Consider the following 19,885-nt stretch of genomic DNA (forward strand, 5'->3'; position numbering starts at 1 on the left):
TCACTTAGAACCAACTTATCCCTCATTGAGTGTGCTCTATTAAAGGTAATGAATGGTTTCTTCAGCATGTCTTGGATTATCACTGGGTCGCTTTTTAGTAAATGCCAGTGTTTCTGTAGTATACTCCTTTTAACCTCTGGTGTGAGCTGTGGTATGTTGTGATAAAGTGTTGTTCTACTTTGTCTTTATCTCCCTTCTTTTTTCTCTTGAAGAGTAGGCTTTCCTTTTGAATTTTCTCAATTCTATTACCTGTTGCTGTCAAAGTTTTGGCACTGTAGCCGCGTTCTCTGAACCTCATGGCCATTTCTTCCTTGGCCTGTTCGAAACCACTTTCTGTATTGGAATTTCTTCTTGCATCTCAAAAACTCCCCATATGGTATGCCCTTAATGAGGGGGGTAGGGTGAAAAAGTTTATCATGTAGTGTAATATTACCTGCACTACGTTTTCTGTATAATGAAGTTACTATTTTTTTTTCCTTCACTGCCAATTTAACACCCCAAAATTCTGCTGCAGTGACGCTAATATGGCTGGTGAATTTAAGATTCAAATTATTCAAGTTGATATGTGTTACAAACAACTCAGCATTAGTTTTGTTGCCTTTCCATATTACAAAAATATCGTCTATGAATCTTAGCTATAGCGATACGTTCCTGTTCCATTTATCTAGTATATAGTTGTACAAGTCTTGATTTTCCCACCAGCCCATGTGTAGATTCGCAAATCTAGTGGCAAAGCAAGTACCCATTGCTGTTCCCCGTTGCTGTTCATAGATTTCAATATTATGTCTTAAGCGCCAACTCATTTCTAGTACCATATGGTTGTGTTTGTAAAATCTTATGTGCCTTTCTTTCAAGAAATATTCTGTTGCTCTCAATACATCCTTGTGGTTTATACTAGTGTACAGGTATTGTACACCTAACGTCATGAGTAACATGCCTTCCTCTCACTGTATATCCTGTATATGTTTCAAAGATTCTGTTGTGTCTTTGATATATGATGGTAACCTATCCACAAAGGGTCTTAGAAATGTATCTATATATTTAGACACATTTTCAAAGAGGCTTTCCTGTGCTGCAATATTGGGTCTCCCCGGGGTTTTGTTTACATCCTTATGTATTTTTGGTATCAAGTAAAAGACAGGAAGCCTGGGTTCTTGAACCTTCAAGAAACTGTATTCTTCACTACTGATAAGTCCTTCACTTCGCCACTCTAGTAGTGCTATGTTAAAGCTCTGCTCTATTTCTCTATATTTTGCTATGTTTACTTTCTTATAGCATGATTGGTCCCTCAGCTGGTTGTACGGCTCAGCCATGAATGCTTTTCTTGACCAGAGAACTATGTTGCAGCTTTTATCTGAACTTCTCACTACAACTTCAGGGTTCTTGTACAGTTTCTCTATTTTAGTCTTATAACTGTGATCAGTGTTGTTACTTATATTCCTCATTTGCCTTAATTCTGTAACTACTCTGTCTGCAAATTTGTCCAGATCAACATTCATAGTAAGTGGCATAGTCTTGGATTTCTGTTTAAGAGCAGAGCCTCCCTCCTCCGAAACCCATGCTCCCTCCCTATCCAATCTTTCAACTGCAATTTCTTGTTCAATATCACTTGTAGATTCTCCTTCTAGTTCTAGTAACTCTTGCATTAAAGCTATGCCACCTACTACCAAATTTCCCTCCATTTGGCTTGTATTCAGATTGACATATGCAGGGCAGCTATAAGTGCTAATTTTGTACATTTTAACCAATTTCAACTTCCTAATAAATTGAAAAAGGTCTATTCTACTTTCAGTGTAGTCAAAATTATTAGTTTTGCAATAAAATAGTCCCAGACTAAGGTTTTTGTAAACCTCTTCCATAAGTATGACATCTGATAGATAAATTACAGTTGTGGTCATGTCGTTCAGTATCTCCTGTTGCTCAGTTTCACCTTCCCACTGTTCTCTTCTTTGTTGCCTTTTTCCTTGGCTACCTCTTCTCTTCATCCTCTTCCTTTGCCTTTTGGCTTGAAGCCCCCCTCCATGGTCTGTGGTTTGTTCTTCTGTCCAATTTTAAAAAATCAAATTCTACTTGCAATGTGGTATGTCCCCCTATTCTTCTCCCTTCATCTTAATCTGTATCAGAGGTACTGGTGTTGTCCGAAACTGGGTCCTGTTGCACCCTCCTAACTCCTCCCAATTATTATTTTTGGAGATTATCAAATCTCCTAGCAAAAGTGTAGATCTGACCTGATTCATAGTCAGAATTATATTTAAGTACAAAACAGGCACGAAGCACTCAAGGGACGATATTTGAATTATTCTGAGCTAATGCATTTCGGCACACTGCCTTCTTCATTACTCACTAAGAGGTCATCAAAAGTCACACATGTTTGAATTGCTTCAGGGGTGATTTCTCCCCCAAGTTATCAGGAAAAAGCACAAATTCAGTGTTCAGCAGTGTTGGTTGAAACTTGGGAGCATTTAATTAAATTACTGCGAGAACTGTTGTGGCTGAAATGAAATACTATCTTAGCAACCTGAATGGTCTACAATTACTGAATAGATGGATTGCAGCCATACAGACAAAATCCAGTGTGAATGTAAAAAATTCAAACTACTGCAGCAGTGAGCGACAAGGAGACTGTTGACATGGCACCTTTGTGGATACTGTGGCTGTCATTTTACAAAGGACTGCATGGATTCAGCCTGCATGTAAGGTACATCAGACCCATTTGTTTTTCCTCCTATGCAAAGCTAAATGCTGAATTGTCTATGAGAGACTTTAAGAACTTTACAATAAAGGCAAAATTAAATGATCACCACTTGGTTTTAAGAAGTGGATATGCACGCTGTTATGGCAGCCAGAAACACTGGTATCTGTACCAAAAGGTTTGACTGTCAAGGCTCACCTGACTTTCTGCAGAGGCGCCCAGGAACTGAAGTTAAGGTCCGCTACCTCCCCTAACCACCTATTGTGCCTATCAGACTCCAAGCAACAATGGTGATATTGGGGAAGAAGGGAAACAAAACAAGGAAAGAATAGGGAAGAAAGCCGTCAACGTTATACACCTGCCACAGGATTCTCATCTGAAACTAAAGAAAAGAAAGGAATTATTAGACAGTAATGTATGCCTAACTGAATACAAAACTCTCTATCCTTATAATACCTTAGTTTTCCCTTCTTCTGAATATGGCCAGGGGATAGTGTAGTCCAGTAAACTGTGCTGTGGAAAAGAAGTACAAGGTAGCACTTAAGAGAACTGGGGCTAGCGAAAAATAGAGTCAGATATGTATAACACCGCTGCTTACCACTCTGGCTACATTAATGCTCTGAGAATCCGTCTTCATGGCTAAAGAGTTCATTTCACAAATGAAACAAAAGCAGCTTAATCACGCTGTTACCATGATTTCAAAGTCCTCCTCTTACTTGGGCTTGATTACATGGTCCATTTCACAAAAGAAACAAAAAAGCAGCGTAATTACGCTGTTACCGTTATTTCCAAGTCCTTCTCTTACTTAGGCTTGGAAGTTCAGGTCCCCAGCTCCGATTGTGCACAACCCTGACAGCAAAAATTAGATGAGAACTGATATAGTTGGCAGATCTGCGGGACAGCTAAGTGGGAGCAATCAGACCAGCAAACCAGGCGTATAGCCAGAAGTCCGGCCGGCCGACGGAACAACAAGGTCCGGCCGACGGGCGGAACCCAAAACTATCGCCTAGCCCGCCCGCCGAATCGCTCCTCTCTCTGCCGCCCAGTGATGAGAAAAGCAGGTGTAAACAGATGGCAGCTGTGATCAAACGGAGCTTTAAGAATGCTTGAGCGAGCGAGTCCTGGGGGAAAACGGGTCCAAGGAATAGTTCTATGAGGCTTGCTACCGTCGGGAGACGCCACCAAAACGCTGGAAACGATCTAGGCGGCATATACGGGATACTGGAACGCAAAGCGCAATGTCCGTGGGAAGTCAGGCCTTTGAAGCTGCCTGGCTTCCTGGCGCATGCGCACTCCCACGCCGCCATCTTGGATCAGTGTTTCCGACAGCCGTGACATTGACAGTCCTTTGTTGCCTGCTATTTTTCGGTGTTCCTCCAATGAAATCACCCCTGAAACCATTTAAACATGTGCTACTTTTAATGACATCTTAATGAGCACTGAAGAAGGCAGTGTGTGGAAATGCATTTGCTCTGAATAAATGAAATAGCGTCCCGTGAGTTCTTCGTGCCTGTTTTGTGCTTGACTATGTGATTCATCCTCGCGTTGTCAGGAAAAAGCACCCATCCAGAGTTCAACAGTGATGGGTGAAACTTGGGAGCATATATATATATATATATATATATATATATATATATATATATATATATATATATATTCAATGAAAAAACCATAGGTTTCACACATGTTATAGTTAGCTGGAAATTTTACTGATAAAAAACCAATGAAATTCCCCCGTTATAGTTACTGTAGGCAACTATAACTCACGCGACCGCAATCCTCTGCTGATGCTAATACTGTATTTAGACACTTATTTGCCCATGTCTTCTTCCATTAAATTTTAGCTATACATATTTTACAAATTTTTTTTTTTCATAAAGACACATATGTCATCAGCAGAGGATTACGGTCGCGTGAGTTATAGTTGCCTACAGTAACTATAACGGGGGAATTTCATTGGTTTTTTATCAGTAAAATTTCCAGCTAACTATAACATGTGTGAAACCTATGGTTTTTTCATTGAATTAGCAAGGTTTTTTAAATGCTAATTCCTAACTATAACGTGTGTGAAACCTATGGTTTTTTCAGTGAATTTGTACGTTTTTTTAAATGCTAAGTTACTTTACGCCATTCGTGGCGTGCACGCCCACTTAACGCAGTTCGTTCCGTGCGCGCACGGTGCGCTTCGCGCACCGTGCGCGCACAGTGAGCACGCGGTGCACTTCGCGCACCGCGCGCCCACTTCACGCAGTTAGTGCCGTACACGCAAGGTGGGCACGCAGTGCGCTATGCGCACCGCGTGCCCACGTTACGCACCGTGCGCACATGGAGGACATATTATGCGCTTCCTTGTGATAGGTAATCTGTTAAATTTAATTTGTAAGTGATGACAATAATATGCCATGCACAGAGAGTGTTTTTTTTTTTTATTAAAATTTTTTGCGTAATCGCACCGTACGCGTACGGTAAGCGTAATCGGCGAAATTTTCAAAAAATAAAAATTTACCGTTTTTGGCCTTGGGGGATCTTTGAGGACTCAACTAACATGGCTATGTGCATGGGCGCTGTCTAAACAGCCCCTTTATATGTTTTTTGCCTTTGTTTACAGCCCCCCCCTCAGAGTGCGAGAGAGAAAATGGCGGCCGCCGCTTCCTGGTTTCGACCGATTCGAATGTTTACTTAGATGTAACAGCCAATCAGAATCGCGCTCGCGCACACCACCGTGCGCGTACGGTAAGCGTACCGTAAGCGCACCGTAAGCTGGCTCAGATATATATATTGATTTAAAGGCTATTTTCTCAGAATCTACTGAACAGATTTACACCAAACCTACAAAAGGCACTTCCTTGACCTGAGGACTACCTCTCTGCCAAATTTCTAGTAATTCTGTTCAGCCGTTCGGGCTGTAGCCCTGTCTAAAGGTCCTATGGAAAAATGCATGGGAAAAACGCGTTTTGGGACCCCCCTTTTATCTCAGCCCCCGCTTGACGAATCACCCCGAGACTTTCAGGGTAGGAGCGGAGCGTAGCGCCCCACCTATTTTGAAAAATTCGCGAGGATTCGTCGACCGGCGCCAAAGTTATTCAAAATAGAATGTTGCGGATTTCCTATGGAAACGTGGTCCTAACTATAACTACCTACTGGCGACCGCCAGTAGGTAATATATATATATATATATATATATATATATATATATATATATATATATATATATACTTTGCTGTTTTGCACAATATTGGTACATACACTCTATATGTCAACGAGGGGGCTACCTAAAGATTCCACTAAATATTAGACACAGAGTTCATTGGACAGCGTCCGAATTGATCCAACCTTCTCTTAATGATCGGTATTTTACTGATATTATCATACATGGATAGAATAGGCATTTATCCACAATCAAATTGCCTTTCTACACAACATCTTGTAGATCATCCCCACCAGTCTGATTTCCAATGTCCATTGATATTATATGGGGAAGAATTTTCTATATATAATGATTTTTTATATATATAAGGATTTCCCATTAGGCACTACTTTTATATAAACCTCCCCATATACGACAACAGCTGTTTTTTGATCAATTTATTTTATATTTTTTGCACATTGCACTTTTTTATACTTATTGCACTTTAATCTATACCGCGTGACTTTTCAGCATAATTTGTAAACACACAAAGAGGGGACATTATCCTCAGGGATAGTATTTTACACAACATGGAAGGGTGAGAAAAATCACCATCAATAATTTGTACTAAACGTTGGACTGATGTATTTTACTATCATCAAGAAATTACCATGTCCTTTACAGGTTTCAATGTTTATACATTTGACATTTATGAATTTATATTCTTTAGAGAATCATACATAAAATATGTTTTAACCTTGTAAATATATATACAAAACACTGTACCCGATGTGACATCTTACCGATAGTATGTCTTCCCGTTCTATCGTATTATGTGTCACATGGCCAGATGGTTTCTATTGCACTGTCACTTTAAAAACCCTCACAAAATGCCTGACTGTGTTGAGTGAACAAGGCTCCTTGAGCTGAAACGCGTCTTGGCAGCAGAAAATAAATACAATTCTTCAAGAACGAAAGAACGAAATTGGGTCCGTGTCCGCCACGTTTTTGTCTCCGGATATTTGGATTCAGGCAGGAATCACACAATATATATATATATACTCCTCCTGTTTTCAGCATGCTGCCTCGGAGCTGCTTGACTGCTGAAGGTGCTTGTGTGCAGCGCTCTGCCTCGCGCTGCAATGTAAATCCAGGCTTCAGTTTCTTTAAGATCAAAATAAAACCACAGCACTCCAGTGCTAGTATATTCAAACACTCCTTTTATTCTTTATTGCGGAAGTAACATATATTTTTAAATATATATATATATATATTTATAGTTATATATTTATATATACTTATATATACACACACTGAAAAAAACAAAGGTTACATTACAGGGATGTTATAGTTAGGCTCATTTTTCAGCTGTACAAAACCAGTGAAATCCAGCAGTTATAGCTACCTGACCTGACTATAATGTATGCTCCCGCATATGGGTGTGTGAATAGGTGTCAGAGTAGCTGTGTTGGTGTGTGAGTGGTTGTCTGGGTGTTTGAGTGGTTATATGGGTATATAAATGGGTGTGTGAGTATGTGTATGGGTCTGTGGGTGAGTGGTTTTGTGGGTGCATGATTGGGTGTGTAAGTGCTTGCATGGGTGTGTGAGTGGTTGTATGGGTCTGTAAATGGGTATACGAGTGGTTGTATGGGTGCGTGACTGGGTGTGTGAGTAGTTGTATGGATCTGTGAGTGGGTGTGTGATTAGTTGTGTGGGTTTGTGAGTGGTTGTATGTGTGTGTGAGTGGGTGCAAGAGTGGTTGTGTAGGTGTGTAAGTGGTTCTGTTGATGATATAATCAGTGGTATCATCAGTGATGTCATTTGAGATGTCATCAGTGATATCACTGGCCATATCATGAGTGAGGTCATAAGCATTGCATTGCAGGGGCGTAAGTTATAGTTAGCTCAGGTAACTATAACTGCTGAATTGCACTGGTTTTGTAAGAGTGAAATGTAAGCCTAACTATAACATCCCTGTAACCTTTGTTTTTTTCAGTGAAGTTTTTCTGAGTGCCTTCTCCTGCCTTTGCCTTGTTTTCACTGCTTTCTCCTTCCTCTTCTATGTTGTGGTCCACCAGGGGAGCCTGAATGCTCCCGCCATCCGTGCCAGCTGCCTGTCTCCAGGCGGCATTCCTCCCACATGCAGGGAGCAGTTGAAAATGCTGCTCCCTGCATGTGGAAGAAATCCTTCATCTGTTTCCCTGACCGCTTTACAGCAGGCAGGGGATAACAGATGAAAACTGCCATTTCCAGGAAGTAGGAGCAGTTTGACAGCTCCCACTTGCTCAGAGCAGAGTTTGTGTTTGCTCTTGCTTGACAGGAGCTGTCAAAGCTCCTGCCAAGCCAGAGCAAATTGCTATCTCCCAAGTGTGGGCATCTCAGGAGATAGCAGGAGCCAGCCGTGGGAGCTGGCAGTCCTCAGGGCCATTAATGGCTTCAGGAAGGGGGTCAGTGAACCCCCTCCTTTAATTTTTTATGGGCCGGCCCCGGGAGGTGATGGTTCCCAGAGCTGGGGGGTCAGCAACACCCCGCAAATTACATTTTTTAAGCCCTGGAAAGTGGCAGTCCCTGGGGCTTTAATGAGCCATGGAAGGGGGTCCACATGGCCCTTCTCAATAATACATTATAAGTCCTGGGGAGGTGCTTGTCCCCAGGGCTCAAAAGAGCCCATGGAGAGGGCGTCCGTGCAGCGGAGAGGGCGTCCGTGCAGCCCCTCCAATATATTAAATGAAGCCCCCAGTGAGGTGATAGTCCCTGGGGCCATGAAGAGCTTTAGAAGGGAGGCCCTGTGTGTCCCTCCTTATTTTTAATATTCTTCCACATGCCACCGGGATCTGGCCTATTCGGGGGAAATATTGTAAACAAGCACAAGAGACCGCACTTGTTTTTTTTTAAACTTTTGTCATGGATTCATGACTTCATTGCAAAAATGCCTTGTTGCCCTGGCAGGGTTCCAGACTGGCCCCAGCACAAAGGATAGGGTGTCAGAGTATTCCTAATCTGTTCCCTTTTCTTTTTTTTATGTTTATTTGATACTCGGCTGAGGCCATGTCCCAAAATGGCTGCCAACTCTTCCTGGTTGAAAAGTTGGCAGCCAATCAGATATCAGCATGGGGACTGTCGGATTCTCCCATGATCCGAGTCCATATATATACAAATTTGGATTTTCATTTCTTCAAAACTCCTGAATGGATTTACACCAAATAACAAAAAATTCACTTTCTGGACCAACATCTACCTTCTGCCAAATTTGGTGTAATTCCATTCAGCGATTCCAGCTGTAGCCGTGTTTAAAATGCATATGGAAATTAACATGGAAAAACACTTTTGTTTTTTTACCCCCCCTTATTCTCGCCCCCGCATGACGGATCACCCTGAAGCTTTCCATGCACAACAAGACTCAACGTGACACTTTTTTGAGTATATTTTGTGAAGATTTGTCAGATGGTGCCAAGATATAGATAAGTTATAAAACGCCCTTCCTATGGAAACTAGGGTGAACGACCAAAATATAGAATCCAAAATATAGACAGGACAGAATATCGACTCTAAAATATAGATAGGACAGAATATAAAATTATCAAAATATAGATAGGTCAGAATATCGAAATTGGGGTATGAAATCTCGATTTCCATAATATCGAATTTAAAAATGTAGATTTCCATAATATCGAATTTAAAAATATAGATTTCCATAATATCGATTTTTTTTAGTGTTATGTATGGTAGTATATGTGTTAAAATTATGTATTATTTTTGTAATGTATGTTTAATTTTTTTAAACTAATGAATGTTATGTAATTAAATTTTTGTGTAATTTAATTCCGTAGCAGGTTATGGGTTTATAGGGGAATAGGGTGGGAAGTAATTTAATTATGGTAAATTAAATATTAATTATATTTATATGTTTTGATAATTAATTGATTGTTAATTAATTATTAATTGGTAATGAATTTTTATGAATTGGTAATTAATTTATATTAATTGATTAATTGATAATTATGTTGTGTATTTTTTATTATTAGGAGCGGGTTGTGGGTTCATAGGGGAATTGGGTGGGAAGTAATTTAATTGTATTAAAGTAAATATATTTTTTTTATTTATGTGTATTGATAGTTAATTGATAATTATTAATTGGTAATGAATTTGTATTAATTGCTAATTAATTTGTATGAATTGCTAAATAATTTTTATTAATTGATTAATTGATAATGTTTATTGTATTTTTTATTATTGGGAGTGGGTTGTGGGTTTATAATTAGTTATTAATTGGTAATTCATTTTTATTAATTGGTAATTAATTTTTATTAATTGGTAATTACTTTTTTCCAATGGTAATTAATTTGTATTAATTGGTAATTATTTTTAATTAACTTTTTATTGGTATTGTTAATTAATGTAATCTTATTTTAATATTAAATCATTACTTTCCCTACTGTTGCACTCTCAGGAGTGGGAATAGTATTTTTTACCCTCCCGCTATCCAACTCTTTCCCTACTGTTGCACTCACTGGAGTGAGAATAGTAATTTTTACCTTCCCTCTATCCAATGCTTTCCCTACTGTTGCACTCTATGGAGTGGGAATGGTAACTTTTACCCTCCCGCTATCCAACGGTTTCCCTACTGTTGCACTCACTGGAGTGGGAATAGTAATTTTTACCCTCCCGCTATCCAACGCTTTACCTACTGTTGCACTCTTTGGAGTGGGAATATTAATTTTTACCCCTACACTATCCAATGTTTTCCCTACTGTTGCAGTCACTGGAGTGGGAATAGTAATTTTTACCCTCCCGCTATCCAACTCTTTCCCTACTGTTGCACTCACTGGAGTGAGAATAGTAATTTTTACCTTCCCGCTATCCAATGCTTCCCTACTGTTGCATTCGCTGGAGTGGGAATAGTAATTTTTACCCTTACGCTATCCAACGCTTTCCCTACTGTTGCACTCACTGTTGTGGGAATAGTAATTTTTCCCTTCCCGCTATCCAACGCTTTCCCTACTGTTGCACTCTCTGGAGTGGGAATAGTAATTTTTACCCTCCCGCTATCCACCGCTTTCCCTACTGTTGCACTCTTTGGAGTGGGAATAGTAATTTTTACCCCTGCGCTATCCAACGTTTTCCCAACTGTTGCACTCACTGGAGTGGGAATAGTAATTTTTACCCCTACGCTATCCAACGCTTTCCCTACTGTTGCACTCATTGGAGTGGGAATAGTAATTTTTCTCTTCCCGCTGTCCAATGCTTTCTGTACTGTTGCACTCTCTGGAGTGGGAATAGTAATTTTGACCTTCCCGCTATCCAACGCTTTCCCTACTGTTGCACTCTTTGGAGTGGGAATAGTCATTTTTACCCCTACGCTATCCAACGTTTTCCCTACTGTTGCACTCACTGGAGTGGGAATAGTAATTTTTACGCTCTCACTATCCAACAAAATCTCTACTTTTTTTACATTTCTTTTATTATTTTTACATTTTAAGCTTTTTTATATTATATTATGTATGTTTTATTTAATTATTTTTAAAATGTTATTACTTTTATATCATTTGTAATACAATTAAAAAATTCGATATTTTTGCTAACTATATTTTAACATTCTATATTTTGGAATCGATATTTTAGTACTTACCTGTTTGTAGATAGGGAGTCGATATTTTGTCCTTCTATATTTTGGCGTCGATATTTTGGGCATTCTATATCATGTCCCTCGATATTTAGTCACTGAACCGGAAACTAGATCCTAACTATAGCTAGCTACTGGCGACGGCCAGTAGGTAATATGTAACATATGTAACATGTTTATATATATATGGATAGATATGTATATAAAGATAAATATTCACTGAAAAAGACAAAGGTTAAAGTAATAGTTATAGTTAGATGTGATCAAAAGATCTGATTTTATATTTTAAAAAAGCTTCCAAATTCACTTAAAAACAACAGTTAAAGTAACGTTGGAGAAATAAAAAATAAAAAAAATTTAGCAGATTTCTCCCCTGCCATGCACTGCTTTTGACCTCACATATTATATCATTCATGATATGTTCTATGATGTTATTTATAACATCACTGATTACAGGACTTTCGGCCAACCAACCCGGAGGCAGCCAACCCCATGCCACGTACGGTCATCTGTTGTATACAGCGTAGGATTGTTTACAGGGCCTGGCTTGCAACCACCAGGAGGCACCCAATCCAACATCACACATGGCCTTTGGTCATGCATGGTGTGGGGTTAGCTGCAGGACCCATGTGGCAAGCAGGCCCTTCTTTCAACTCCCCGCAGGCAAACAACCGCATACTGCTCAGTCTTTGGCCGTGCGCAGCAGGGGGTTGACTGCCACCAGGCCCTGTGGTGAAACCCCCAGCAGGCTGCCAACCCCACACCAAATCAGGTTTTGGCATGTGAAGTGTAGGGTTGGCCTTCGGAACTTGGGGACCTCATCCCCTGGGGCCAAAACATATGTATTAAGGGAAGAGGGGTCCCCATCCCAGGAACAAATGCAAATAAACATGGGAGGAGGGAGCACAGCCCCCCTCCCAAAGCCTTAATATGTCTTGGGGGCCACTTCCCTCATGGCTAACTACAATAGAAAGTTGAGAGGGGTGCCAGGTGACCCCCCCTCCCTAGCCTTATCGGCGCCGGGACTCCTTTCCCTGGGGCCAAACCAATAATAAGGAGGAGTGGGAACATGTGGGCCCCCTCTCCTGGGTCTTCATAGGCCCGGGCACCCCAGGGGGAAGGGGCTGCATGACCCCCCTCCCTCAGCCTTATCAGGCCCGGCAACTCTATCCCCCTGGCTGTGTTTTTTTAAAGGGTAGGGGGGCACGTGCTTCTCTCCCAGAGCCTGATTAGGCGGTGCAGGCCATGTTGTCCCCTGTGAGCCTCATTAGACCCTAGGGACCCCATCCCACAGGGCTGTATTTTATTAAAGGGGGGGTGCGTGGCTCTCTTCCACGAAACTCTTTAAGTGCTGGGAACCCCATTCCCCAGGGACGTATGTATATTTAAAGGGGAAGGGGCCACACGGCCCCCTCGCTGAGCCTATTATGGCCTGGGGACCCTGTCCCCAGGGGCCCCCATTATTTAAAGGTGGGTACCCCGGTGGCCACCCAGGGCACCTACAATGCACATGTTGGGGGCTGGGGGAGCCACAGGACCCCATCATCCCAGCTGGCTCCCCGCATGCTGCAGGAGCTGGCATTGATCCCCCTGGAGGGAGCAGCTAATTATGCTGCTCTCTCAGGACATGAGCAATCTGTTGATCTGTTTCCCTGCCCGCATCATTGTGGGCAGGTAAACAGATCACATGTCTGGTCCCAGCTTGCAGAAGCATTTCTAAAGCTTCCACCCGCTGGGCGCAGACTTTGTGTTTGCTCCCATTTGGTGGGAGATTAAAAAATGCTGCTGTCAGATCGCAGCAAACACATGTTTACCTGCCTGCAGTTGAGGACATGGAAACTATTGGGTCCCGGGGCTTTGGCTCCCCGGAACACAGCATGTGAACCAGCCATGGCGAATGGGGTCCCCAGGGCCCGTAAAGGCTCTGGGAGGGTGGCTGCGCAGCCCCCCCCTTTTAAAAGTTTATCAGCCCCGGGCTGGGGTCCCTGGGGTCTATAATGGCTCAAGGAGGGGGGCACTGCAGGCCCCCTCTCCTTTAATTAAAGAAATCAGCCCCAGGGCCTATGAAGGCTAGGTGAGGGGGGCTGTGTATACTCCCCCCATTCTAGGACATTTCATCCCCAAGGGTGGGCTTCTCGGGCCCATATTGTCTCAGTGAGGTTGGCCACGCAACCCCCCCCCCCCCCATTATGGAATGCAGCTCCAAGGTGGGCTCCACAGGGCCTATAATGGCTTGGGGAGGGGGAACGCGTGCCCCCTCCTCTTAATTGAACAAAGCAGCCCTGCGCCGCCATTTTGTTTTTTCCCTGATCCCTCTGGAGTCCCATAGAATTGCAAAAAAAGTGCTGTTTTCAATTTTGGCCCCCAGGAGATCTCTCTAGTTCCCCCCAATGGGTACTGGGGGGAGGTGTATACTTAACCTGCCCCCTTATATCACTTTTTGTGTTTAAGTTCAGGACTGTGGACTAAGGGCCTAATGTAGATCTTGGCAAACAAGTTACTCCGTCACAACTGTGATGGATGTCCCATCCATCAAAATATAAATCTCATAAGATATAAAGTGGTTTATATTCCAGCAAATGGGATATCTGTCACCGTTGTGACGGAGTAACCTCTCCGTCAAGATCTAAATCAGGCCCCAAGTCCCCGTGTCCTGTAATGGCTGCCACCAAAATTTTTCTGATGTTTCTGGCAGCCCATCAGAGTGCTTGCTCCCGCTGGAGTCTGACTACCGCGGGAGCGTATTGGCCCGAGGAAAACAAAAACTCCCTGGGTCAATCATAACACTCATAACAAAATTGGCACTCCTGCTAGACTCTCGCAAACCTCTCACGGGTCCAAGCCTTTCAGAAATACAAATATTTCTAAACCTTTATTTCTCAAAAAACTACTGAATGGATTTACACCAAATAACAAAAAAGCACAAGATGTAGCTTCCTGCCAAATTTGGTGTAATTATGTTTTGCAGTTTTTGCGGTAGCGCTTCTTAAAGATGTTGATGGAAAATGCATTGGGATTTTGCATTTGGGGACGTCCCTTTTTCTCTGTCTCTACTTAACAGATCACCTCAACACTTTCTATGCAGAAACTAGGCAAAAAAGAACACTTTTTTGAAATGTTTTGTGAAGGTATGTCAAACGGTGCAAAATGTATTAGCAACACAAAAAACGATTATACATGTGTAATGCAATGGATGCCATCGCAGTAAAAATAAATGTTATGTAGACCAACTGCACTATTACAGACACATTCTGTGCAAAGATCAAATTCACGTTTATTGTCACTGTACTGCAAAATTGAAATGAGAACCATGCTGCTTTCTACTACAAATGCTATATGTAACAATGATTTCACAGATAAATAATCCTTATAATGCTCAGGAGGCTTGCTCAATGTGATTTTACAATACTGCCCAAATGTAACCCCTCTTATCCTGTTTTTTGTTAAATCCCTTTTTAAAAAAAAAAACACAAACACAAAAATATCATACTTTGGCATAAACCTTATATACAGATGTGCCGAGTGTAAATGTGCAACTTATTACCGTTGTTAAATGAGGGGATGGGTATTATACTCTCAACATCTGTATATAAAAGATATATATGTATATTCGGAAGCTGACGCATTGTGGCTGTTGTGTCTAACCATAGAAAATTCATATATTTATGGATTGCCTGCTTCTTTTAGGATCTTTTGCTTATTTATGGATGTTACAGTAGTGTTCATTTGTAAATTATTACTTATTTTCAATTAAGTTACATTTTTATTGATTTCAGATTGTTTATTAATATCAATGTTTTTATTTTATATAGTCCCTTTTGGAAAGATTTTGTTGTGACAACTAACAATTGTATGTTAATAGCAATTGTATGATAATACCTCATTTTTTACTTTACAACTTTTCTCATTTTTAATTTTAACTTGTGAAAAAGTTCCCTTGTGGGGCTTTGGCAGCAAGAGGTTCAGCATCATAGTATTTAGACCCTTAAATGATCACAGCATAGTGTCACTACCAGAATAGACAAAGCAATCTATTGAAGTTGACAACTTGTGATTATTCCTCCTTGACACTTGAAGAGCTAACAAATCTATATATCTCATCTTTTACAATGTTTTTTTGACCTCCTAGGGGTGGCCGGAGACTGGAAAAATTACTTCACCGTTGCCCAGAATGAGAGGTTTGAGGAAAACTATGCAAGAAACATGGAAGGCAGTTTGCTGAGCTTCAGGGATGAGATCTGAGTGTCATCAAAACTGGGCAATGTATCCAGTTGAGCCGAAATCACATTTCCAGAATTTTTTAAATAGTGTTTTTCTCACATGATTGTGTGCTGCTCTCTTCCCTTCTCACCCTACAGGTGAATAATAGATTTTCATATTTTTAAACAAAACCTACCTGGCAGCTCACAAACATCAGCAAGTGGCAAATGGGCACTGTGTAACATCTCAGAGACCACAGCGGTGAAAGACAAGAAATCGCAAGCTGGACTTAAAAATCCTAAACCATATTATGATCTGCATTCTCTGCCACTGGCATTCCCCCACTCCTTCCTCCCGGGATGAATGGCTCTCGACAATGTACCAGACAGTTTCCTATGAGTGGGTCATCTATAACATATAGGATAAGTCAGAGACCATCCTCCTCACCTGGGTGCCTTTCCTTTGGGATGAAGCCCACTAGCCCTTAATTCGGAGTTCCCCTGTCCCCAAGAGGTGACCAGATATTATATCACACAGACACTGCCCTTGAGATCCCATCTGGCAACGGTTCTTGAGGGTGCATGCATATTTCTCCCACTTTTCTCTCCCACTCCCACCTTTTCCACATCTCTATTCTTCTTTGCCTCTCATCTTTTTCCCTCTCTTTCCACTTATCTACCATTTTCTCCCCTTTCCACCTCTTTGCCCCCCCCCTCCGGACGTGTGGATGTGAGTATGGATTCCCTGTTTGTTTTTCTTCTATTTGCAGCAGTAGTCCGTGCAGGAAACACCGGTGGGGCAGTGGGACCTTATGGGGGGGGGGGGGGGGGGGATTTCGAGGGACGATGCAGAGGGAAAATTAATTATTTATTTAATTTTCCCTCTGCATTGTCCCTCGAAATCACCCCCACGCTGCCCCACCGCAGTTACCTGCACGGACCGCGGCTGTCTATTTGTTCTTTTAGTCATGTTACATGTTTCTTGTCCCCTCACCCTGCTGACCATCATGTGTACAGATGTGGACCCACTTGCCCTTCATTTTACTTCAAAGGTCCTTGCCTCGTGGAAACATCACAGGCTATGTACCTAGTGCTCTGTTTCATCTTGTGCTGTGTTTTTTCGTACAGTATTACTGTTTCACATATGGTACCTTATGTTCTCCGTTCTGCCGCCCATACACTGTTTTAATCTTCCAATAAAGAATTGCAAAACATATTATTATTATTGCGTTGGTATCATTTTGTAATAAAACGCTTTCAGCTCTAATATATGAATGACCTTTAATTTGTTTCTCGTATGTTACAGCACTTCTAAACACCATTCACACCAACGTAGGTAAAAGATACTACACAATCCCAAATGCTAAGATATGAGACGGACAGTTGCCTTACATATAAGCATTGGCAAAGCCAATAGGTCTCACCTATGCTAGAGCTCTTGGCTTTGTCAAAGTGGTTTAGCCATGTTGTACACCAGCATGGCTGATGTTCAGCATGATCAAAAGTTAGTGGCATAGAGGAGCATGTCGTAGAGTGGAGTGGATTGGCATAGAGTGAAGTGGATTAGATTGTGGTAGAGTGTAGTGTAGTAGAGTGGAATAGAGTGGAATGGAGTGTCATAGAGTAAAGTGTTATCAAGTGGAGTGGCAGAGAGTAGAGTAGTGGCGTAGAGTGGAGTAAAGTGACATAGACTGGCATAGAGTGGAGTAATAGAGTGGAGTAAAGTGGCATAGAGTGAAGTGGTGTAGAATGAAGTGATGTAGAGTAGAGAAGTGTCAAAGTGGAGGGGGCATCGAGTGGCATATAGTGGAGTAGAGCATTGTAGAGTAGAGTGGCGTTGAGAGTAGAGTAGAGTGCCATAGAGTGGAGTATTCATGGTGTGGTGCACACTGCCATCACTGCCATCATATTTTCAATTGCCATTACATTAGCACTGACATACGTTTTACTGATAAAACTATACATTGCACAAGCCGTAATGTGTATAAATCACACCACCTAGTGTATTGCTTTGTTTTGATTGCATTAAAATATTTGTTTCCACCATAGTTCAAAAATACAACAACAAAAAACTATTTGTGCACTCCAAATTCGGATATTAACTGAAATATGTGTACAGCTCATTTACTGGTATTAAATGTTTGTTGTGTGCTAGACGAAAATAGTCTTTCATTTCAGCCCACAGTACCTAGCAAGAGTGTCAACAAAAGGCCTTCACTTTGCAGTAAGAGAAAGAAAAGTAAACACTAAACTCCCTGGAAAGACAGAGCCTAACGTTTGAACTCTGTCTTTGAATGTGCAGAAAATGTGACAAGACAAAAACAACATGTATTGCTCATTCACTTCCAAACTCCAGCACAGAATTTTGCTTCAGCCCCCTCCACAGTATTACTTTCAGTGCCTATGGCATGGGTAGCAGATATAAGCAGAATCAGTCAAGCAGAAAGATAGGAGACAGGAAACCTTTTCAAAGAAATACACCACGTTTTCTGCTGTGAACTAGCATATGATGGAGACAACTTGAAATATGTACTCTCCTGGACGATCTCACAAAAAAATAAAAAGAGTTACCAGAATATACAAGAAGCCTGTCAGAGAGGTTGTAAACAGGCTTTGCTCCAAGGAAGGGACAAAGGCATGCTGGATAGCCTTAAACAAAAAAAGCCAGCAAATAAAAAGAAAGCACATGTAAGGTACAAAAAACAAAGCAAATGGTTAGCAATGGGCGGAATGCATTCCTAGGGTAACTTTCTGAATGTCCCCAATGTGTCTTTGCAACCAAACAGTTGCGCTGTCTGTTAGGAATTGACCTAAAAACACAAAAGAGCGTCTTTATACAATGTGCTTGCTGTCAAGCCACCTCGTGCCAGTGCCCACATGTATAAAACACACAAGAGGTGAGTTGAGGCCGCTTGCAATTGCTCTGACCACTGGCAATACCTTTGGCTAGCAGTCCAACCTATTGTTCTTTTGCTCACCATGCCACTTCTAGTCCATAACTAGGGGGAAACCAGTACTGGGTTGCTTGTGTTCCGGTTCAGGGAGGACCAGGCTTGGCAGATTGGGCTGGAATTTTCCGATTGGAGCAGGTTCAGGACTGATTTGCATATAGCTGGGTCCAAACTCAGATGACATGGTGTGCAGAATAGCGACGGATTGTATGCATCCCAAGTGATTCCCAGTGGCTAAGGATAATTTAACCATTTGATTCAATGTGTTTTGCATGCTTTTAGTGTCACCCTAAGTGGGATGAGTATGCCAAGACATGGGTCCTGTGCACACCGTGTCAGTGGAACCTAGCTGTTCCTGGCTGATGAGCTCATAACAAGGGTGATACCGGTTGTGGGTTGCTTGTGTTCCATTTCAGGGAGGACTATTCCTATAGGAGCAGGGTCAGGACTGATTTGTATATAGCTGGGTCCAAACTGAGGTGACATGATGTGCAGAATAACACCCTCAAGTGATTACCAGTGGCTAAGATTAATTCAAGCATCCCATCCATCACTTTTTTGTATGCTTTTAGTGCACACGTGTAGGCATATACTCTACCTCAGATCCACTGTAAATACACTCGTGATGAAAGCAACACAAAACATCAAGCATGCACAATGCCTTAAGTTTCCTCGACAAGTCATGAGTCACACCGGTGGTCACACAACTTGTATGCTTCACCCGTGAATCAGCTAGAAATGGATTGCTGCTGTTGCCTTTGTATAGCACTCCTGCATCCACAGACATCGCTATACATCACATTCAGTTTGCACAAACGTTGGTACACACAACACTAGTGGGCATCAAGGAGGCCTTCCAAAACAAATAGTGACTTTGTTTTTTGTTCACCTTCATGACACATGGTGCCCGCAGCAGTAAATCACAGATCAGTAGTACACCCTTGATTGAAGAATCACCTTCACCGTTACTAGTAAGATGTCCATTGCATGGAGCTTGCTACGAGCATAGATGGCTAGCAGGTTGCTTCTTTGGTAGTAATGACTGGTAATACCTTTACTGTCCTGAAAATGCTCATGACATACTATTCGCCTGAGTGAGACACAAGTCGGCTGTTAAATATACTAATAAATCGTGCCAGGAAATACTGAACAAACAATCCTCAGACGCACAATAAGAGACTTTGGGCCAAATGTATGACTGTTTTTTTGCGGTCGCAAACGGGAAATTGGCCCGTTTGCGACCGCAAAAAGCAGTGGTGGTATGTACAAATGATATTTTGCGAGTCACCACTC

At 41.7% G+C, this 19,885-nt stretch overlaps 1 protein-coding gene across 6 annotated transcripts in view; it reads left to right on the forward strand.

The window, feature by feature from the left end:
• The window catches only part of LOC146811881 (sulfotransferase 1 family member D1-like), a 331,172-nt gene extending 314,312 nt beyond the window's left edge, over window positions 1-16,860 (forward strand). For 2 of the 6 annotated variants that reach the window (XR_014966793.1, XR_014966790.1), the window contains exons 8-9: window positions 15,572-16,413; window positions 16,569-16,860. Coding sequence is in view for 2 of the 6 variants with exons in the window: in XM_085618839.1 (XP_085474965.1) it covers window positions 15,572-15,684 (113 nt within the window). In the remaining 4 variants the exon portion in view is untranslated. Of the gene's footprint in view, window positions 1-15,571 lie in introns of all 6 variants that reach the window. The other 4 variants (XR_014966792.1, XR_014966791.1, XM_085618839.1 and 1 more) reach the window with 2 other exon arrangements.
• Window positions 16,861-19,885: the final 3,025 nt, after the last annotated feature.

This window comes from Triturus cristatus, chromosome 7 (genome assembly GCF_964204655.1).
Source record: "Triturus cristatus chromosome 7, aTriCri1.1, whole genome shotgun sequence".
In the NCBI taxonomy this organism is placed as follows: domain Eukaryota; kingdom Metazoa; phylum Chordata; class Amphibia; order Caudata; family Salamandridae; genus Triturus; species Triturus cristatus.